This window comes from Cervus elaphus, chromosome 12 (assembly GCF_910594005.1).
Source record: "Cervus elaphus chromosome 12, mCerEla1.1, whole genome shotgun sequence".
NCBI lineage: Eukaryota > Metazoa > Chordata > Mammalia > Artiodactyla > Cervidae > Cervus > Cervus elaphus.
Window position 1 is genome coordinate 23168017 of NC_057826.1, and position 23139 is coordinate 23191155.

The 23139-nt window shown below is 47.5% G+C and overlaps 1 protein-coding gene across 1 annotated transcript; it reads left to right on the top strand.

Annotated features, from left to right (window-relative positions):
• Positions 1 to 2083: 2083 nt before the first annotated feature.
• PLEK2 (pleckstrin 2) lies at positions 2084 to 21632 on the top strand. Its single transcript, XM_043920883.1, has 9 exons — positions 2084 to 2358; positions 13509 to 13673; positions 15466 to 15647; positions 17165 to 17256; positions 17556 to 17743; positions 17969 to 18070; positions 18360 to 18443; positions 20271 to 20349; positions 21114 to 21632. The coding sequence occupies exons 1-9, from the start codon at positions 2317 to 2319 to the stop codon at positions 21239 to 21241; spliced, it is 1062 nt and encodes a 353-aa protein (XP_043776818.1). The 5' UTR covers positions 2084 to 2316; the 3' UTR covers positions 21242 to 21632.
• The last annotated feature ends 1507 nt before the right edge of the window (positions 21633 to 23139 follow it).

Consider the following 23139-nt stretch of genomic DNA (forward strand, 5'->3'; position numbering starts at 1 on the left):
TGAGTCTGGTTTATGTCACTGTGGTTCCTTGGTAGACTGGTGGCTTAGCCACCACAGCCAGGGGAGGAAGGGGTGTGACTCAGGCTCTGGGTCCAGTGAGTCAGACTCAAGGTGGGCTGGACCAGGGGCTTTTCTAGGACAAGAAGCAAGTTCTAAGTATGTAGAGGCCTTAACTCCCTCCTAGCAGGGACACCATCAGGAGAAAGAACCAATCCTTCCCCCTTTCCCATTTCTGTGAACTCATTCAGGAAACCCTCTTGCCAAAGAAAATGCCACCCTTCTAAGACTCATAGGGTTGTGTCTGGGTAAAGCCAAAACAACCTCTGTGCCAACTCGCTGCCCCCCCCCCCAAGCATCTGAGAGGAAGAAGGAGAATAACAGACCAAAGTTAGAGCCAAAAGGGCTTCCCTCATAACTCAGTTGGTAAAGAATCCGCCTGCAATGCAGAAGACCCCGGTTCGATTACTGGGTTGGGAAGATCCCCTGGAGAAGGGAAAGGCTACCCACTCCAGTATTCTGTCCTAGAGAATTCCATAGACGGTATAGTCCAGGGGATCGCAAAGAGTCAGACATGACTGAGTGACATTCACTTTCACTTTCAGAGCCAAAAAGAATAAGAATTTCCCATTCCAGTCTCTCATGTCCTAGGTTTGAGTCCAGCAAGTTTTCACAGCTCAGATTATTCTTTCCTCCTCTTCCCAGCTCTTGACGTGAGAAACAAGTGCATTCACACTGTCCTGGGGTTAAAATCCAAGCTTGTGTGACCCTGGGTAAGTTATTTAACTGCTTCAAGTTTCATTTTCCTTGGCTGGAAAGAATGGGATAATAAACTCACCTTATGGTGTGCTGTACATTAATTAGAACCCAGTGGTGTTGGAGAAGACTCTTGACAGTCCCTTGGACAGCAAGAAGATCCAACCAGTCCATCCTAAAGGAAATCAGTCCTGAATTTTCATTGGAAGGACTGATGCTGAAGCTGAAACTCCAGTACTTTGGCCACCTGATGCAAAGAACTGACTCATTGGAAAAGACCCTGATGCTGGGAAAGATTGAAGGCAGGAGGAGAAAGGGACAACAGAGGATGAGATGGTTGGATGGCATCACCGACTCAATGGACATGAGTTTGAATAAACTCTGGGAGTTGGTGATGGACAGGGAAGCCTGGTGTCCATGGTGTCACAGAGGCGGACATGACTGAGCGACTGAACTGAACCTAACACAGGTCTGGCTTCAGAAGGTGCAGAGTTGATGTTCATTCTGAAATGGAATGAAAGCCCCTTTCATTTTCTACTCCTCTGAGATCCAAAAGTCAGTCTGTACAGAAGGTTGAAGGGGGCCATTTCTAGGGCAGGGGCGCCCACTGTGCTTTAGGGGTGGGCTCCCGGCTGGTTTTGAAAGGCACCCAGGGGCACCTTCTCCCAATCTAGAGCTTTCTCTTCCCTTTTAGGCATCTGGGGCCTTTTCCTGTCCTGATGAACAGTCCTAATAGGGCCCTTCATGCTGAGGGGCAAACAATGGATAAACGGACAGTGTCCTAAGGAGGAGTTCTGTATTATGGATGCTTCCCTCTGTTTTTGACATTTTGTTAAACATGGATTTTTTTTTTTTTTGGCCTGATTTTTTATTTAAAAAATTTCAAAAACACTTAACATATTTTAGAATGTTGCATTAAAATATTATTTATCTAGATTACTGGGTTCCCTGGCTCTCCCTTAAATTTTGCCCCTAATCATGGAAAGTTCAGTTCCAGCCTTTTTGGCAGAAAGGGGTATTGTGGGGCCAAACGGCCCCTGCAGATGGTGCCTGCTTCCTTAAACCCGTGACCTAGCTAATGGGAACATTTCTCTGCGCCCACCAGAGGCTAGGATCAAGTTCCCAACCTGGAGCACCTCATCCACTCTCCCACCCCCTATTTCCATAGAGCTCAGATGACCCCAGATTCTTGAAATCCTTTCCGTTCAGCTTGATTCCCTAAGTATTAGTCAAGAGCAATGTGCTGGGTGCCAGGCAGGCACCTGGTTAAGGCTGGGAGTGGCGGCAGATGGGCAGAGACGGAAGGGTAAGAGGCGCCCAGCGCGCAGGGGGCACGTGGATGGAGGGAGCCGGGCCGGGAGTCAAACCCGAGGACTAACCACGGACCTCAGGGCACCTTCGGCGGGGGAAGCACGTTAGAAATCCCGACCTGGACTGACTTCCTGCCCGGGAGGCCCCGCGGCCTCGGGCACTGGGCACGGGCCAGGGGGCGGCGCCGCGCCGAGTCGGAGGCGCTTCCTGGGCGCCGCGGGAGCGGAGGAGCGGGCGGCGCGGGACGGCGCCATGGAGGACGGCGTGCTCAAGGAGGGCTTCCTCGTCAAGAGGGTGAGCGCGCCCCAGCCTCTCCGGACACGGCTCGGGGCGGGTGCGCGGCGGCCGCCGGCTCACCTGAGCCGCGATCCGGCGGGCTGGGGCCCCTCTGGGAGGAGCCGCGTGTCGTGGACAGAGCCGGTTGGGCGGTGGCTGGGGATGAGCTTTAGCTAGAAAAGAGGGGCTGGGGGTACGGGCAAGGAGGAGAATCCCGCTCGGCTAGCGCGTGTGGGGTGCGGGCGGGCGGCTACCCTTTAGAGGACAGCTTCTTTAAAACAACTTACTAAAATACGATGCGTCTAGGATTTAACTATGATGTCTTAAAACAACAGAAGGGTGTTCTGTAGTCCCCCAAGCTCGTCCGATTAATGCATCATCTCCTGTATTCTTCACAATAACCTGTGAGCAAGGAGAAAGCCTTTGTTTCTTAAGCCTCTGCTGTGCACCAGTCCTGGACGCTGGCTCTCTTAATCCTCCCAACAGTCCGACAGGTCGGTGGTTCCATCTTAACCGCCCTTTCTGCAAGGGGAAAAGGAAGTTCAAAGAGGATAAGTAGCTTGCTCAGGATCTGGACCAGTGGGTGATGGAGCAGGATCGAAGCCACTGAGGCTGCCCACTGCAGGGTGGGTATTGTTATCCCTCTATCGCAGATGAGGAAACCGAGGGGGCAGAAAGATGAGGCCCTTGCCCAGAGCCCCGTGTGGTTGGTTGAGTCCTTGGGTAGAGAACCCTGGATAGGGAGGACCAGCTGTAAAGTTGCATGTGAATTTTCAACAGCTCAGGGATCTTTGCCCTGAATCCCCTGTTGTTCAGGGGCCAGTTGTATTGTTTCTTTTCACAAATCCGGAGTTTTATTTTCCAAGCCTTCCATCCAGTCACTTGTCGCTTCTGTGCGGTGTTCAGCCTTTCAAAATTCTATAGTTTTTACTGATCATGTTGAAAATATTTGGGGACAACTGGTTCCCTTATGAGTGTTAATATTATATAAATGGAACAGTCGACACTGAAGTACTTTAGATCATTCTGTTTCAGTTGTGGTTGAATCTATCATGGTATTGTTGTTGCTGTTTAGTCACTAAGTTATGTCCGACTCTTTTGCAACCCCGTGGACTGCAGCCCACCGGGAACCTCTGTCCATGGGATTTACCAGGCAAGAATACTAGAATAGGTTGCCATTTCCTACTCCAAGGGATCTTCCTGACCCAGGGATCAAACCTGCATATCCTGCATTGGCAGGTGGGTTCTTTACCATGGAGCCACCAGGGAAACCCTGAATCTATCATAGTTTATAGCAAATAAATAAGTATAATTTGTTTTTCCTTCACTTTGGTAAGCATAAAAAGTTTTAGCCATTCTGGAAAGGAGAGGGGTGAAGATACCCACTAACATAAATTCAAGCAGACTCTGAGCAGTCTCCATCCTTACTCCTTCCACGTCACCACTAGCGGCTTTTCCCACAGCAAGCAAGAGTCCAGACGAAAACCAGGCATATGGGACCAAGGTAGAAAATGAAGGAAAAAGCAGCTGCAGGAGGGAAATTTGATTTTTAAAAGTTCTTTTAACATTGATGTTCACACTGAACATTTATGCTAACCTAACAGCAGAGCATAAAATCTGGGGATGAGCCTTCCGGCTCGTGTAATGAGTTTCCAGCTTTGGCAGGGGGATGGGTGAAGAGAGGTGAAGGGACTCTCCCTCCCCTGGCCTTCCCTGGCCAGCAGATCAACCCTGAGGTCCCAAGTCGCTTTCAGGTCAGCAGGGAATATAGTCATGGTATTTTACACATTATTTGACATAGGAGGTTGGGTGTGTTGTTTGCTCAAAATTGTGAGCCAGAGGAGGTGTAGGAGGCTGTGCTGGTTCAAGGGTCAGACTGGATACAGGCAGGTACAGAATTCCCCGCCCGCTTTGTGTCACCGGGATTAAAGTGATAGATTAGTCCTTCAGGGTTTGTGGAGGTAGCCACACCTCAGAGAGCACCTTTGGGGATCTTTTCCTGTGGCTTCTAAGGTGAGGGAGAGGGGTGGGGATTTTGGTGGGCATTGTTGATTGTCAGGGGCTTTCCCACCAAGGCCCCGTCCCTTCTTTCCCTCACGTTAGAAGCTGCAGGAAGTTCCCTGAAGGTGTTGGTTGTTAGAATAACTGAGCCTGGGTAGGCGCCTGTTGAAGACAAACGCTCTGAGATGGGCCCCTGTGGGCATTCCCCCTGTTCCTGGGGCTTGCTTTACATGCTATCCCACCACCACCACCACCATGCAGTCAGGGGAGGGGTGAAGGGAGGGGAGGATGTGAGTTCTCTTTCAGACAGGCTGGTCTAGGGTGGCCGCTTAGGGAGTCCAAGGTACAGAGAAGGGAGGACAGTCAACTCGTTTGACCCCAAAAGCCCACTGATGGGCTAGACTGAAATCCCTAAAGCGCTGTCCAGCCAAACCCAAAGACAAGCGTTTGGAGCTGGAGCCTGACCACGAGGCAAGCGGAAGCCACACCCTTTCCTGCAAAGTGAGGAATGGGGCCCCTTGCCCCTGCCAACCGTCCCTCCCTCCTGATCACTCGGACTTTCCCGCTTCCCCCATTTCCCCTCCTCCTGGATGGCGGCCCCTGTGTCCACCGGGGAAGTTGCAGGACTGTGACTGTGGGATTCCACAGGTTCAAGAGGGTTTACGGTCCTGAAGTGGGGCGGGGCCCAAGCTGGTAACCCAGAGTACAGAACAGTCATCACGGGTGAGGGCGAAGCAGGAGACAGGCAGGGGCAAGATGGATTTGATTCTTAATCCAGCCCAGACAAGAAAGACGGCGAAGCTCCAGGCAAAAATGCAGGGTGCTTACTTGGCCTGGTGTTAAAGGAGGGTGCCCGGGAAGGAGGGCAGGTCTGCGTGGGTAGGGCTGCTTGTCCTTCAGGAAGCGGCCGGAACACATCGGGCGTGGTTGCCTGGCTCGTACCTCCTACAACTCTCAGAAAATGACATGGCCGTGTCAACATGCTGTAACCTAGATCTTTCATCTGTAGGACTCAATCTGTAGGAAAGGCCATAAAAGCTTTAGGAATGGGGCTTCCCTGGTGGCCCAGTGGTGAAGAATCTGCCTTCCAATGCAAGGGATGTGGGTTTGATCCCTCATTGGGGAACTAAGATCCCACATGTCATGGAACAACGAAGACCCGCCGCAGCCAAAAATAAATAATAATTTTTTTTAAAAGGCTTTAGGAACAAAGTGTTATTTAGGTAGAGAATAAAAACTGGAAACTACCTACATGTCCCCTCAAATAAACAAATGATTACAAGTGAATTATGGTTATGCATAGGGCTTCCCAGGTGGTGCTAGTGGTAAAGAACCAGCCTGCCAATGCAGGAGATGTAAGAGACATGGGTTCGATCCCTGGGTCAGGAAGATCCGCTAGAGGAGGCCTTGGCAACCCACTCCAGTATTCTTGCCTGGAGAATCCCATGGACAGAGGAGCCTGGCGGGCTACAGTCTGTGGGGTCGCAGAGAGTTGGACACGACTGAGCACGCATGCATGCATTATCTCACACAGGCTCTCTTCTGTGTTCCTTGGTTTGTAGGTGCTTCACTCTAATCTCTGCCCCCATCATCACATGACCATCTTCTCCCCGTGTGTCTTTCAGTGTCCAAAATTTCCTCTTCATATAAGGACACCAATCATATAAATGTTTTTAGGGCCATCCTAATCTAGTATCGGGCTTCCCTGGTGGCTCAGCTGGTATTCAAATTGCCAACATCCGTTAGATCATAGAAAAAGCAAGAGAGTTCCAGAAAAACATCTGCTTTATTGACTATGCCAAAGCCTTTGACTGTGTGGATCACAACAAACTGTGGAAAATTCTTCAAGAGATGGGAATACCAGACCGCCTTACCTGCCTCCTGAGAAATCGGATTGCAGGTCAAGAAGCAACAGAACCTGACATGGAATAATGGACTAGTTCCAATTTGGGAAAGGAGTACATTAAGACTATATATTGTCACCCTGCTTATTTAACTTATATATAGAGTACATCATGCAAAATGCCAGGCTGGATAAAGCACAAGCTGGAATCAAGATTGCCAGGAGAAATGTCAATAACCTCAGATATGCAGGTGACACCACCCTTATGGCAGAAAGTGAAGAGAAACTGAAAAGCCTCTTGATGAAAGTGAAAAAGGAGAGTGAAAAAATTGGCTTAAAACTCAACATTCAGAAAACGAAGATCATGGCATCCGGTCCCATCACTTCATGGGAAATAGATGGGGAAACAATGGAAACAGTGACAGATTTTATTTTCTTAGGCTCCAAAATCTTTGCAGAAGGTGACTGCAGCCATGAAATTAAAAGACACTTGCTCCTTGGAAGAAAAGCTATGACAAACCTAGACAGCATATCAAAAAACAGATATTACTTTGCCAACAAAGGTCTGTCTAGTCAAAGTTATGGTTTTTCCAGTAGTCATGTATAGATGTGAGAGTTGAACCATAAAGAAAGCTGAGGAGCACTGAAGACTTGATGCTTTCAAACTATGGTGTTGGAGAAGACTCTTGAGAGTCCCTTGGACTGCAAGGAGATTAAACCAGTCAATCCTAAAGGAAATCAGTCCTGAATATTCGTTGGAAGGACTGATGCTGAAGCTGAAGCTCCAATCCTTTGGCCACCTGATAGGAAGAACTGACTCATTGGAAAAGACCCTGATGCAAAGAACTGACCCCTTGGAAAAGACCCTGATCCCGGGAAAGATTGAAGGCAGGAGGAGAAGGGGATGACAGAGGATGTGATGGTTGGATGGCATCACTGACTCAATGGACATGAGTTTGAGCAAGCTCTGGGTTGGTGATGGACAGGGATGCCTGGCGTGCTGTAGTCCATGGGGCCACAAAGAGTGGGACACGACTGAGTGACTGAACTGACCTGAACTGAATCTGGTATGACTTCATCTTATCCTGATTACATCTGCAAAGACCCTATTTCCAAATAAGACCTCATTCACAGATCCCCATTCAACATATGTTTTGCAGGGACATAATTCAACCCGTAGTAAGTACCATCTCTGCTTCTTTGTAGAGTCTCGGGCAAGACCTTTCCAGGCCTCAGTTTCCTCATTATTAAACTTAGGGAGTTTAGATTCTTTACCATCTGAGCCACCAGGGAAGCCCATAGAATTATATAGGCTTTTTCAAAGGATCCTCCGGCTGTAAAATTCTGTGCTTCCTAAGCCCAGTCCTAGGGTTACATCCCATCGTATGGACTCTCCTCCCCTCTAACGGGGCGCTAAGCTGTTCATGGTCCAAATGACCTCTGATCACCACCAGCTGCTTCCAGACAAGGAGCCTGGAGAAGGTAGAAGACGCCCAGGTGAAGGGAGGCCTGGGTTCATTTCCCCTTTATACCAGTGTATTTTTGGTCTCTAACACCCTCTGATCACCAGCTGCTGACTTTGGGTCAGTGTCTTAACCCCTCTCAGTTTGGCGTAGTTTATCTGTAGAGCTGGGATCCTTCCTGTTTTGTGTGTTACTACAGGAACCTCTAGCTGAGCTGCCCACTCCCGTCTGGCCAACCTTATTCAGCTGTTCTGCCGCAGTGCGGTCAGGTGATTTTTTTTTAACATGAGCACCTAAGCTTGTCATCATTCTGCTTAAAAGTCTAGGGATTCCCCTCCGGCCAGAGTGAGGTCACCAGCTGCTTCAAGTGCTGTACCTACAAAGTGAGCCCATCTCATCAGCCTTTCTCAGACCACTGTCCGTTGCTGTCAGACTGGATTCTTAGCTGCTCGTAACGCAGTGCACTCTAGCAAGTTTGAACAGAAGAATAACTCGGAGATATTTGGGAAGACCGAGTGCCATACATCCAGCGACAATGCAGCCAGACAGAAATACCCCACAGCACCAGGAGACGTCTCTAGTGGAAACACCCTGCCGTCACTGTTTGTCACTTGTTCCTGATAACTCGGGGACTGGCTATCAGAAAACCCTGTCCTTCCACCACTAGCCTGCTGCGTTGGTGGCTGCCAAACACGCATCAGTGCTCCATGCACAGGACTGGCAGCCACCTAACCACCTCCCTGTTCCCCTGCCAGAAATTCTGGGAAACGTAGCGTTTCATCCAGGAAATGTAGCCTTATCTGTGTATTAGTTTGTTCTGCTCAACATCTGTTGGTTTCACCTTTCTCCCTAACACCTCCAGGCCCCTTTCTTCTTTCTCTGTTGTTTTAGTTTATGAGGGCTCCTGTAACAAAAGACCACAGACGGGGCTGCCTAAGCAACAGAGATTTATTTCCCACAGTTCTGGAGGCTGGAGTCCAAGGTTTAACGTGTCGAAGGTTTGGTTTCCTCTTAGGCCATCTCCTCAGCTCGCCCACACTTGGCACCTCTGGCTGTGTGCTCACAAGGTCTTTCCTCTGTGTACAGGCCTCCCTGACACCTGTGTGTCCAAATTTCCTCTTCTCTTGAGGCCCTCAGTCACATTGGATTAAGACCCAAGTAATGGCCTCATCTGGGCTTCCCAGGTGGTGCTAGTGGTAAAGAACCCATCTGCCAATGCAGGAGACGTAGGAGAATCAGGTTCCATCCCTGGATGGGGAAGATTCCCCTGGAGGAGGGCATGGCAACCCACTCCAGTATTCTTGCCTGGAGAATCCCAGGGGAGCCTGGTGGGCTACAGTCCATAGGATGGCAAAGAGTTGGACAGGACTGAAGTGACTTAGCACGCACACAATGGCCCCATTTAACCTAATCACCTCCTTAAAGACTCTTCAAATACAGTCACATTCTAAGGTAGTGGTGATTTCTTGGGTCAGGAAGATCCCCTGGAGAAGGGATAGGCTACCTGCTCCAGTATTCTTGGGCTTCCTTGGTGGCTTAGGTGGTAAAGAATCCGCCTGCAATGTCGGAGACCTGGGTTCAATCCCTGGGTGGGGAAGATCCCCTGGAGGAGGGCATGGCAATGCACCCCAGTATTCTTGCCTGGAGAATCCCATGGACAGAGGAGTCTGGCGGGCTACAGTCCACGGGGTCACAAAGAGTCAGGCACGACTCACTGACTAAGCACAGCACAGCGCAAGGTAGAGGTCGGGGGAGTGGTTGGGGCATCAACGTCTGAATCTGGGAGAAGGGCATAATTCAGGCCAGAATACCTATGTTTTAAGATTGTTTCACCTCCTCTCCTTCACCTTACACTGGCCCGCATGCCATCAGCTTAGATGGCAATCTCCTCTCTCTGCACCAGCCACACCTGTGTGCTGGAAGTTCACTGCCTTTACTGCTAATGATGCACTTGAACCCCCTCAGCAGGGGCTCATCGAGCAAGGAGACCTGAGTCTGGGCCATGTAGAGGGCAGTACAGGACCCCCATTGCTGAGGAGTTAGAGCCAAATCTTTTTCACTTCTTTAAACATGTCAGCTTGTGTCAAGGACAGCCATCAGCCATCGTGTGATGTGGATTCTTGGTACAGGACAGAGTGAAGAGAACAAAACTGTAAAATTCAGCTTGACATATCGGTCCTCTCATGCCCACAGCTCACACACCATGGAACATAATGACACTTAGACATATTAGTAAACTCTTGTCAGATTAACTGTTAAAAGTCATATTTAGGGTAGGAGGGAGGCTCAAGAGGAAGGGGATATATGTATGCATGTGGCTGATTCACTTCATTGTACAACAGAAACTAGCACAACTTTGTAAAGCAATTATATTCCAATTTAGTTCAGTTCAGTTGCTCAGTTGTGTCCGACTCTTTGTGACCCCATGGACTGCAGCACTCCAGGCTTCCCTGTGCATCACCAACTCCCAGAGCTTACTCAAACTCATGTCCATCGAGTAGGTGATGCCACCCAACCATCTCATCCTCTGTCGTCCCCTTCTCCTCCTGCCTTCAATCTTTCCCAGCATCAGGGTCTTTTCCAAGGAGTCAGTTCTTTGCATCAGGTGGCCAAAGGATTGGAGCTTCAGCTTCAGCATCAGTCCTTCTAATGAATATTCAGGACTGATTTCCTTTAGGATGGACTGGTTGGAACTCCTTGCAGTCCAAGGGACTCTCAAGAGTCTTCTCCAACACCTCAGTTCAAGAGCATCAATTCTTCAGTGCTCAACTTTCTTTATAGTCCAATTCTCATATCCATACATGACCACTGGAAAAAACACAGTTTTGACTAGATGAACTTTGTTGGCAAAGTAATGTCTCTGCCTTTTAATATGCTGTCTAGGTTTGTCATAGCTTTTCTTCCAAGGAGCAAGTGTCTTTTAATTTCATGGCTGCCATCACTATCTACAGTAATTTTGGAGCCCACAAAAATAAAATCTATCACTGTTTCCATTGTTTCACCATCTATTTGCCATGAAGTGATGGGATTGATGCCATGATCTTCGTTTTCTGAATGTTGAGTTTTAAGCCAGCTTTTTCACTCTCCTCTTTCACTTTCATCAAGAGACTCTTTAGTTGTTCTTTGCTTTCTGCCTTAAGAGTGGTGTCATCTGCATATCTGAGATTATTGATATTTCTCCCGGCAGTCTTGATTCCAGCTTGTGCTTCATCCAGCCTGGCATTTCACATAATGTACTCTCCATATATGTTAAATTAGTAGGGTGACAATTAAATATATATATTAAATATATAAATGTATATATATATAAACATTTAATATATAGAGATGTATAAATATTTATATAAATATATATATATTTAAAATTCCAGTTAAATATATATGTATATATATGTATATGGAAAAGTGAAAATGTTAGTCACTCAGTTGTATCTGACTCTTTGTGACCCCATGGACTCTAGCCTGCTAGGTTCCTCTGTCCATGGGATTCTCCAGGCAAGAATACTGGAGTGAGTAACTATTCCCTTCTCCAGGGGATATTCCCTACCCAGGGACTGAACCCAGGTCTCCTGCATTGCAGGCAGATTCTTTACCATCTGAGCCACCAGGGAAGCCTATATATTTGCCATAGTTACCACAGTAAATTCTGTTTGGCTTAGACCAGTGCTCACACAGTCACCCCTTCAACCATTTCCAGTTCACTAACACGCTCAGTGCATACCTGCTGAGTGTCGAACAGGACTGCAGCATCATAGATGTGACAACTGAAGGGACCTTGGAAATGAATCAGTGCTGGGTCAGGAAACCAGTGAATCGGGGACAGTCTCTGATTCAGATAAAGTGCATCTCTCTTGGTTAGAATCCAGCCCTAATTGGGCTCTGCTCTGGGAAGTATGCCAAGAAAATTGCTTTCATGAGCATGCACAAGGTTATTCTATTCTGATTCTTCAGCAGACATTCCCCCATCCACTGGTCTGTTCAGACTTTCTGTCTTCACCTGCCTGTCTTGTCCATTGGCTTCATTACCCATCTGAGAGCCCCCCAGACTCTCCTGCCTTTTAGGCCTGTCACACCAGGTTAGGTCAGATAGTTAGAGTTCTTAATTTGCTTCAGCTTTACAATGGAGAAGGCCATGGCACCCCACTCCAGTACTCTTGCCTGGAAAATTCCATGGATGGAGGAGCCTGGTAGGGTGCGGTCCATGGGGTTGCTGAGTCAGACACGACTGAGTGACTTTACTTTCACTTTTCACTTTCATGCATTGGAGAAGAAAATGGCAACCCACTCCAGTGTTCTTGCCTGGAGAATCCCAGGGACCGGGGAGCCTGGTGGGCTTGCTGTCTATGGGGTCGCACAGAGTCGGACACGACTGAAGTGACTTAGCAATTTTAAAAATTGCCTACATCCCTCAACTAGTAATATTTTTTGGGGGAATATATCCTAAGGGGAAAAAATTAGAGATGCAGATCAAAACTTATGTGCAAGGATATTCATTATGGAGTTGTTTATAATAGTGGGGGGAAAAAAGGAAACCTCAGTTGTAAACAACAGGAGATGGGCAAGGAAATGATACATCCACCTGTTGGTCATTAAAAGACATGTTTTAAAGAAATTTAATGGTGTGAGACAGAGAAGGCAATGGCACCCCACTCCAGTACTCTTGCCTGGAAAATCCCATGGACGGAGAAGCCTGGTAGGCTGCAGTCCATGGGGTCGCTAAGAGTCAGACACGACTGAGCGACTTTACTTTCATTTTTCACTTTCATGCATTGGAGAAGGAAATGGCAGCCCACTCCAGTATTCTTGCCTGGAGAATCCCAGGGACGGGGAAGCCTGGTGGGCTGCCGTCTACGGGGTCGTACAGAGTCGGACACGACTGAAGTGACTTAGCAGTAGCAATGGTGTGAGAAAATGCTTGGCAAAGTCAATAAAAGAAAGACTAGAAAATAACACTATACATAATATGCTCTTGATTAAAAAAATAATAAAAGGGAAAAAGACAAAGGAAATGCAAGGTATTAACAGGATTTCTCTCTTTTTTGTATTTATTTATTTGGCTGTGCTGGGTCTTCATTGAGGCATGTAGGATCTTTTGTTGCAGCAGGTGAACTCTTAGTTGCTGCATGTGGGATCTAGTTCCCAGATCAGGGATGGAACCTACGCCTCCTACACTGAGAGCTCAGAGTCTTAGCCCCTGGACCATCAGGGAAGTCCCTAGGATCTTTTCTTCTGTGTACTTTGCAGTTTCTTTCAAGGCTTATAACCACAGAAAAAAAGAAAAAATGGGAACTAGAAAGTGAATGCCAAAGGCTTTGTTACATACTCAAAAGAGATGACAAAGAGATCCAAAGCTCACAATTTCTTCATGAAAATGAAAGTAAACATATAATTTGGAATAGGACCTTTTGGCTCTTAAGGACATTATTGGGATAACTGGTGAAACTTGAGTGGAGTTTATGGAACAGAGGAAAATAACATATTCATGTAAATTTCCTAATGTTGATTGTATTGTGGTTATGTTGGAAATACTTTTTATTTTTTGGTAGGAGACACAATAAAATATTGAGAAGCATCAATATTAACACATAGAGCATCATGTTAAAAACTAACTCTTAATGGTTTTATAAAAGTTTTTTTTTTTTTGTAAAAAAGTTTTATGCTTGTCTTCAACTTTTCTCTGAATTGAAATTATTTCAAAATTAGAAAATAAAATTAAGCTAAGCAAGAGAGAGAGCGCTGTCTCCTTATTGGAGAGTTGATCCCATGGCACAGTCTGACCACCTGTGCAACGAGACTCTTCTCCCTATGACCAGGTCGTCCCCTCGGCCAGCTCACCTCAGGGCTCTCCTGTCTGTCCTCAGGGTCACATTGTCCACAACTGGAAAGCACGGTGGTTCATTCTTCGGCAGAACACGCTTCTATACTACAAGTTCGAGGGGGGTCGGAAAGTGACCCCTCCCAAGGGCTGCATCCTTCTGGATGGCTGCACCATCACCTGCCCCTGCCTGGAGTATGAAAATCGCCCGGTAAGTGAAGGCCCCTCTTCCCGGCGCCTTCCTCCCACTCCCCGGACTACCTCCCTCCCTGGCCTCTTAGGTGAAGGTGGAATGAGTCATGGTAACAGCTGAGTTACTGAAAAACCTAGACTCAAATCCTGGCTGCGCCACATACCAGGCACGTGACCTTGGGCAAGTAATTGAACCTCTCTGAGCCTGAGATCCTCGTCTATAAACTGGGATCATATAATGACACCTGACTGTCACTCACAGCTATGATGAGGATCATGAAGGTAATGGTGGGTCAAAACACTTGTAGCCCAGGAGGTACCACACAAATGTGAGTAGTTACTGCTACTTCAGGTTCAATAGGATGGCTTTCATCCCCCAGTGGGTACGTGTTCCAAAAGTCAAGAGCAGCTCAACCCTAAAAAGAACCTGAATTAATCATTTACCATCTACCATCCGAAAAGAATCTGAATTAATCATTTACCGAGGGCTCAGTAAGTGCCAAGAAATTTGCTAGGCTTGGAGGAGTCAAGGAAGAAGATTGTCAGATTGCTTCTTTCAGTTAATGCTCTTGTTATGAAAGCAAGTGGTTAATTGAAAAGCAGAGTTCCAATGTTGGTACAGATATTATCGGCCATAGAGAACACTGTCTTGCTGAAAAGGAGGAAGATGCCCTTACAAGCCGTCTGGCTCAGGTACAACTTTGGGATGGATGGAGATTTGGACATGAACTGGTTGAGAAAGTTTAAACCATATTATATGAGGAATGTGTGAAAGACTTGGGATGACTAGACCCAATCAAGAAGCAGCTCAGATGTAGACATAGAGAACAGACTAGGACATGGGGGCAGGATGGGGGCTGTTGAGGAAGGAGAGGGTGGGAATGTATGGAGAAAGTAACATGGAAACTTGCATTAGCATATGTAAATAGCCAGTGGGAATTTGCTCAGGGAGCTCAATCTGGGACTCTGTAACAACCTAGAGGGGTGGGATGGGGAGGGAAGTGGGAGGGAGCCTCACGAAGGAGGGGACATAGGTATACTATGGCTGATTCATGTTGATGTTGGCAGAAACCAACACAATAGTTTAGTCACTAAGTCATGTCCGACTCTTGGATCCCATAGACTGTAGCCTGCCAGGCTCCTCTGTCCGTGGGATTCTCCAGGCAAGAATACTGGAGTGGGTTGCCGTCTCCTCCTCCAAGGGATCTTCGTGACCCAGGGATCGAACCTGGGTCTCCTGCATTGCAGGCAGAATCTTTACCAACCGAGCTATTGTAAAGCAATTATCCTTCAATTAAAAATAAATACATTTTAAAAAATAAATTAAAAAGATGATCAAAAGGATCAGAACTGAGTTCCTTCGGGGTAGGCATTAATAGCCTCATGGGACAGATGAAGGCACTGGGAGGCCCAGTGGGTCCTTTAATGTGCCCAAGCGACCGCAGCTATGGATCTAGCTGAGTCTCACCTGGAAGCCTGTGTGTTTCCCTCTTTAGCACAGGGGCTCTCATAAGAGGTGAGCTTAACCTAGAAGGCAGAATCGGGAGCAGAGAGACCAAGGCCCCAGGAAGCAGACTCTGTGCTAATTAGTCTGTTCAAAGGGGCCAAGGTGGTGAACTCTTTGTCACTGGAGGTGTACAAGGGAGTCTTTAAAGGCCCGGTGGCTGGGACGTGGTCGAGGGGTGAGGCGTTCGGCAGTCTCTGGATCACGTGGTCTCCCGGATCTGCTTCGGTTCTGTCATTTTTGCTGCCCAGCCAGCTCTCTCTCTCTCTCTCGCCTGCCTGGTCTGACTGGCTGTCTCTTCCCACAGCTCCTCATTAAGCTGAAAACTCAGACATCCACGGAGTACCTCCTGGAGGCCTGTTCTCGAGAGGAGAGGGACGCCTGGGCCTTCGAGATAACAGGGGCCATCCACGCGGGGCAGCCGGGGAAGGTCCAGCAGCTTCACCTGCTGAAGAACTCCTTCAAGCTGCCCCCTCACATCAGCCTGCAGTGCGTGCCCGGCCCTGCCCTCGCCCCCCCTGGCTTTGCTGCGGCCTCTGCTGTCTGCCCGCCTCAGGAGGGGCCTCTGTGGCCGCTGCACGGGCCTGGCTGGTGCTGCAGCGGTGCTCCAGGGCCTGTTGGCATTGTTTTCTCTCGGTGGGAGTGGCCCTGCCAGCCTGCCCTGGTGACCTCCTGGGGTCCCTGCTGCTCCTGTCCCCCTCAGTGTCTTGACCCCCTCCCTTCAGTGTCAACTGGGATGCTCAGGGCTATACAAACAGCTCCCCAGGAATCTCCACTCACCAAGTCATTAGTCTTGTTTGCAGCCTGGTGGCAAGAACGTGTGTTCTGTTAGGAGCTGCATTCTCTTTCTGTGGGATTCTTCATCCATCCATCCATTCACTCTTTTAAGAAATAGTTACTGAATGCTTGCTGCCTGCCACACATCGCTCTAGGTGCTCATGCAGATGGGCATAAAACAAAGTCTCATCTCAGGGGCTTTCCAGTCCAAGTACCTAAATAGAGAATGAGAGAAGGTCTGCCATTGGTGGCCAGGATCGTCCCACAGAACAGAAGGAAAGCAGGTCAGTGGTGGCAGTGATACTATAAAGTAGGGAAGGATGAAAGGAATTCCCATCATGGGAATTGTTATGTCCAGCATCTGCAGGAAATGCCCACTAACTTTACAGGAAGCAGAACTTCCCAGGCTTACCAAAAAACTCCATACCAGGCTCTGGAATCTTGATTGTGCATCTTTGCTGTTCAGTCGTTAAGTCACGTCTGACTCTTCGCGACCCCATGGACTGCAGCACGGCAGGCCACCCTGTTCCTCACCATCTCCCGGGCTTTGCCCTGGCTCATGTACATTGTATCAATGGTGCCATCCAACCGTCTCCTCCTCCGTTGCCCCTTCTCCTCTCCCCTCAGTCTTTCCCAGCATCAAGGTCTTTTCCAGTGAGTCGGCTCTTTGTATCAGGTGGCCAAAGTATTGGAGCTCCAGCATCAGTCCTTCCAATGAACATTCAGAGTTGATTTCCTTTAGGATTGACTGGTTTGGTCTCCTTGCTTTCTGAGGGACTCTCAAGAGTCTTCTCCAGCCCCACAGTTCAAAAGCATCATTTGTGCATCTAGGGCGTGGCTAACCCATGGTGAGTGCAGGAGGACCAGCGGCAGATGAGAGTGGGTTCAAGTGATGGGTGACTTTTGAGAAGTAGCTGGAGGAATTTGGACTTTATATAGCGGATCATAGATAATTCTTCGGTTTTTAAATTAAGTCACAGCTCTTTAGTTTTACTACAAACATAATACCTGTCTAGCATAGAATCATTAGAACATTTAGATGAGCAAGAAGAAATGTTCCCCAATCCTGCCTCTCAAATTCTGATGCATAACAGAATACCCCTCTTTCTCTGCGATGTGTATTATGCCACTTGCCACGTGCTTTATACCCTCAGCAGTGGCTCATGGACCCACCCTCATTCCTGTCAATGTGACAAGGGTCTCCTCTCTTTTGCCTTCCTTCCGTGTAGTCGCATCGTGGACAAGATGCGCGACAGTACCTGCGGAATCCGGCCAAGCCCCAACATGGAGCAGGGAAGCACCTACAAAAAGACCTTCATAGGTGAGCCCCCGACCCCCACCCCAACCCCAGGGCCAGGCCAGGCCCTGGAGACCTAGGGCTTGGTGACCTGGGACTCAGTGGTGTTGAGGCCTGAGCTGCCTGGCAGCCAACGTGCCAGCCTGAGATGTGGGTGCGGCCACAGCTCTGGGCAGCAGGGGTGGCATTTGATCTGCTCCAGGGCTGAGCCCCAAGGCTGTTCAAGGCTGCCCCAGGGGTCAAGGTCAATGAGGTCACAGCCAGGCGCCCCTGAGGAAGCTGGAGCCTGTTGTCTTGATGGGTGCTGCCCTTGCCCGCCGCAGGCTCCTCCCTGGTGGACTGGCTCCTCTCCAGCGGCTTTGCCGCCAGCCGTCTGGAGGCTGTGACGCTGGCCTCGGTGCTCATGGAGGAGAACTTCCTTCGGCCAGTAGGCACCCGAAGCACGGGAGCTATTCGCTCGGGGGATCTGTCTGAGCAGTTCCTGGATGACTCCACGGCCCTGTACACATTCGTAAGTGAGGGCTTGGGTTCCTCTTGGCACAGGAGCAGAGAGAGGAAGAGGCCACCCAGTGTGGGCCAGGGCTCCACGGTCAGCGGGGAGAGGCCTAGGGCTCGGAGAGGGGGGGACAGCTTCACGCCCAGGTGGAGTGGGAGTTTCCTTTCCCCTGTGGGAGCTTCCCCAGCCTGGAGCTGGGATGTGTTGGTAACAAGAGTCCTTGTCTCTCCTTCCTATCAGGCTGAGAGCTGCAAGAAGAAGATAAGTCCCAAGGAAGAAATCAGTCTCAGCACCATGGAGTTAAGTGGCACTGTGGTGAAGCAAGGCTATCTGGCCAAGCAGGTATGGGACGGCCGCCTTGGAGCAGGGAGGAGGTGGACAGTCCTGAACCTCGGGGGAGGCGGGAACCCCCACAAAGGGTGGGAAGGGCTGAGACTCCAGAGGGCATTAGTTGTCAGCATCTGCTAAGCCAGGGTCCGGCGGTGGCCACAGGGAGCAAGGCAAGGGGCCGGCACATGTCTGTGCCCATAGGAGTCCCAGACAAGCAGGCCTAAGGCATTAGAGGCGTGAAGGTGGGAGGATGTGACTACAAGCTGTCACCCATGAGCCATACACCCTTTTTTTGCCTCAGGGGCACAAGAGGAAAAACTGGAAGGTGCGGCGCTTTGTTCTGAGGAAGGACCCGGCTTTTCTGCATTACTACGACCCTTCCAAAGTGAGTGCCTTGTCGTGCTTCCAGACACATCTCTCCCCAGCAGAGCGGGGCTGGTTCCATCTCCAGCCTTCCTCCCAGCCTCCCTACCATAACTTCCACCCATGATGCCTTTCCTTCCACAGTTGCAAACTGCTCCTCCCAGTCTGACGTCTCTTTTCTTTCATCACATCGTCACCTGCTCAGTTGATCCTACTCAGTGGATCTTCATTATTTTGGGAGGAAAAGCATCTTTCAGTTCCTCCAAAGCTGGCCGTGTGCCTACGAAGGGGGCGCTGAGCTGATGAAGACTCCTGACTGTGCTTTCCAGCCTCTTTTCACCCCTTTCCACACAGAGAGGCCATGAATTCTGCCCCCTCATCCTCTTGTCCCCACCAATGTTTTGAAAGGTTTCCTTTGCCATTTAATATTTAAGCCATAATTCTGGATTTCAGATAATAAGTATTACTGTGTTCAGCCTTATCTTGGTCACTGTGTGATTTTCATTTGTTTTTTGAAATAATGAAGAGTGGGCATTCAGTCAGGAACCCAACCCTAAGCCAAGAACTTGAAGGAGCCCCTGGGGACCCTGCTGGACCACAGGGAGGGCTAAGGGGCAGGGAGGGGCCTGGTGCTGGTGTGACTGGCTGTGAAGTGAAGCCCAAGCTTCCTCGCTCATGCAGATAACTTGCCATGGGATGTCCAAGTTCAGCCTCATCTTCTGTTACAAATGACTCTCATGGACTAATTCTTTAGCAGGCTAACTGAGGGTGGTATGATGAGAGCATGATTCTTCTGTTGTTATTGCCCAGTTGCTCAGTCCTGTCCAACATCTTTGTGACCCCATGGACTGCAGCACACAAGCCTTCCCTGTCCTTCATCATCTCCCAAAGTTTGCTCAAACTCATGTCCATTGAGTCGGTGATGCTATCTATCTCATCCTCTGTCTCCCGATTCTTCTCCTGCCCTCAATCTTTCCCAGCATCAGGGTCTTTTCCAATGAGTCAGTTCTTCACATCAGTTGGCCAAATTATTGGAGCTTCAGCTTCAGCCTAGTCCTTCCAATGAATTATTCAGGGTTGATTTCCTTTAGGATTGACTGGTTTGCTCTTCCTGCAGTCCAAGGGACTCTTAAGAGTCTTCTCTAGCACCACAGTTCAAAAGATTCAGTTCTTCAGTGTTCAGCCTTCTTTATGGTCCAACTCTCACATCCGTACATGACTACTGGAAAAACCATAGCTTTGACTATATGGACCTGCAAAGTGATGTCTCTGTTTTTTAATATGCTGTCTAGATTTGTCATAGCTTTCCTTCCAAGGAGAAAGCATCTTTTAACTTCATGGCTGCAGTCACTGTCTGCCGTGATTTTGAAGCCCAAGAAAAGAAAATCTGTCCCGGCTTCTACTTTTTTCCCATCTATTTGCCATGAAGTGATGGGACTGGATGCCATTATCTTAGTTTTTTGAATTTTGAGTTTTAAGCCACTCTCCTCTTTCACCCTCATTAAGAGGTTCTTTAGTTCCTCTAAATGGCTTTTCACCATTAGAGTGGTATCATCTGCATATCTGAGGTTGTTGATATTTCTCCTGGCAATCTTGATTCCAGCATGTGATCTATCCAATCCGACATTTCTGCATGTAAGTTAAATAAACAGAGTGACAATATCCATCCTTGACATCCTCCTTTTCCCAAGTTTGCACCAGTTGTTCCATGTGAGGTTCTAACTGTTGCCTCTTGACTTGCATGCAGGTTTCTCAGGAGACGGGTAACGTGGTCCAGTTATTTTCATCTCTTCTAATAAGAGTTCTGTGCCTTCACACAGTCCCTAATCGGGTCTCCTTTCCTTTGCAGGAAGAGAACCGGCCAGTGGGTGGCTTTTCTCTTCGTGGCTCCCTGGTGTCAGCTCTGGAGGATAACGGCGTCCCCACTGGTAAGGGGCAACTTTGGCCCCATCCTCATCCCAGGGTCCTCCCTCCTGCTCTCAGTAATGCTCTGCTGATGATGGGCTAAGCTGTGGGGCCTGCGTGGGGCTTTCTCAGTGAGACAATGAATGGTGTGAATTGTGAAGCCAATTTCAAAATCAGAGAAAGGACACATGGGGTATTCTTAGTGTTTTAACAACACAACTAAATAATTCTCATCTTTAATATTCTTTCCCACCCTTTCCTGTGCTTATTGGCCCATAAGCTTCCACCTAAGAACAATAGCTTACAATAGTGTTTAAAGATTGACAACACCATTTAATCTCTGTTATATGCTAATTTCACACTAGACAGCTAAGGCAGGTAGTACTATTCTCAATTTATGGATGGGAAGATTGAGGTTCAAAGAAATTAAACAATTCCAGTCAAATCCTGCATCTGTCTATGCTTTTAACATAAAACCTTCTGGACTTTTTTGATGTGAGTAAGACTGCAGACCTGTGGTTAGCATAGAGGGCAGGCCAAGAGGTCTTTTAAGAACGTTCAGACATAAAACTGCCAGGCCTTAAGGCACAGATGAGGGAGAGGGGATGGATGGGAGGCAAATAGGAAAGCATGCCTCTGGTGGGATTGCCTAACCATATATGTACACTTGTACTAAGAAATACTTCATTATGTGTTTTTGTCTGTCTCAGTGACTTTCAGCTGCTTCCAGCTGAAAGCAGACATGGATATTCACTCACTTATTTTTCTTTTTTTTCTTCCTGCCTAGGGGTTAAAGGGAATGTCCAGGGAAATCTCTTCAAAGTGATTACTAAGGATGACATACACTATTATATCCAGGCCAGCAGCAAGGCTGAGCGTTCAGAGTGGATTGAAGCTATCAAGAAGCTAACGTGACAAGGACCTGAGGGAATGGGACTGAGATGCCTCCCTCTACACAGGATTTCCTGGACAATGGGAGTATGTTAAGACTTTTAACTTTTTATATTTTGTACTGCTTTGGAGTGAGATTGGTGGAGTTCCTTAAAGCTGGCAGTGGTGCTATTGCCTTCCCCACCTTCATTTACAGTTAACCTGTAAATGCTGAAGCAGCCTTGTCAGCCAAGTCAGCACCTTGACTTTTGCCCATTATCACAACCAGCCATTCCTTGGGTACCAAAGTAGGTCTCCCTTGTCACACTAACTGGCCATGTAATACTGAACAAAACACTGTAACCTCATGATGGAGCTCTCGGAAATGCTGTCAGCACCTCTTAACTCCTTTGGAATAAATAAAAATTGACACTTGTTCCTGGCTATTAGAATTCCTATACAAAGTTTCAGTTTTCAAAGGTTTTTCATGCTTAAGGCTATACGAATTATTAGGCAAGCTGATTATAAAAACATCTCAAGTGAGCTTAAAGCCTCATCTTAAAGTGGGGATGGGGGCAAAATCTTGAATGAAATATTTTGTTTTGAAAAAAAGCCTTCGTAAGTATTATACATTGCAGAAAAGAAATCATGGACTCAGTTGGATTAGTCACATACATAAAAGTAAAATTACAGCTTTTCTGTGAAAAAAAGTTGTTTAGAAAGATGCAGGAGCTTTCTAAAGGAGAGAAAGATGTCAATGGGAGAATTAAGGCATGAAGTTTTGGTTTTAGAATGAAGATTAATGGAGACAAATAGGTACCAAGAAGCTTCATCAGTTAGGTTAATCTGAAGTAGTGAAAAGTCTGTATCATACAGTGTCTTTAAAAACATTTTTATTACTTTCAAGCTTAATACAGTAATCTGCCAGTACAACTGCTTAGACTTCCTTCAATGAATAGATACGTAACTTACATTTAAGGGGCGTGAACACCTCCAAAGTGCTTAAGTAAAAATTCATTCAATAGTTTGAACTATCTTCTCTTGATCTTGTCTAGAATACCTGATCATTCAGATCAGTAATTCCAAGCTAATGAGGTTTTACTTTATTCCTTACATTGTAAGAGACTGCCTTTTAAAGCACCATTTTCCATTTGGCATTTTACCAAGGTCTGTGTCCTTAGTTTTTTTATTGCTTTTTGCTCTCAATATAGGTTTCTATCTGAATTAAGCTGCATTTGGTTTGATGGCTTCTTGATTGTAAATTGGCACAATTATACCCCACTCTGTACAGTAGGTACCAGTATCATGAGTTGAAAAGTAGTTGACTATCACTTTGAGGTAAATTATGGGACAGTTCTTGCCAAGGGTACTAGCACTTGAATTTTTAAAAATTCCTAACCATTTAAATTGCTTTTACTGCAGAAGTTAACTAGGTCAAGTAAGGCCGTCTGTGGGCTTCCACTGAGTGTTTAAGCATTATCCTCGTAAGTACTGGTTTGTCTTGTTTTACTAGAAAACATGAAAAATCATTTGGATGTTTGTATTTTTCCGGCCATTTAAAATTTTCAACTAATTATAATACCTAAATGAGACTCAAACTATTGCTAATTTTCAATTATGTGTTGATAACCACTTGACCTCAAAGACAGAACTGGGAGTAGATGAAACTGTCAATTTCTAGTGTGGCTTTATGCGGACAGATTGAAAATTTGGGTAAACTGGTTAGTTATCTTTTGTCAATCCATTCAAGTTTTTAGAGCTGGGTGTGATCTTGTTCTCATATTTGAAAGTGATACTTTTAGGTCAGCAGGGAAAGTTTACTTAGTTCTCTCCATCATCAGTGAGGTATTGCTCTTTTTCTCTGTCAAGGGTCATAAATTTGCAAAATTGTTGTGGAACTGAACAAAAGGCCTGCATAGGATATAAACCACTCACCACAGATG

What these genes read in the sequence shown, in the direction of transcription:
- PLEK2 (XM_043920883.1), top strand. Translation starts at nt 2,317, where the DNA reads ATGGAGGACGGCGTGCTCAAGGAGGGCTTCCTCGTCAAGAGG. An exon ending in AGGGCTTCCTCGTCAAGAGG is followed by an intron (nt 2,359 to 13,508) that starts GTGAGCGCGCCC and finishes GTCTGTCCTCAG; the next exon opens with GGTCACATTGTCCACAACTG. An exon ending in CTACAAAAAGACCTTCATAG is followed by an intron (nt 17,257 to 17,555) that starts GTGAGCCCCCGA and finishes TGCCCGCCGCAG; the next exon opens with GCTCCTCCCTGGTGGACTGG.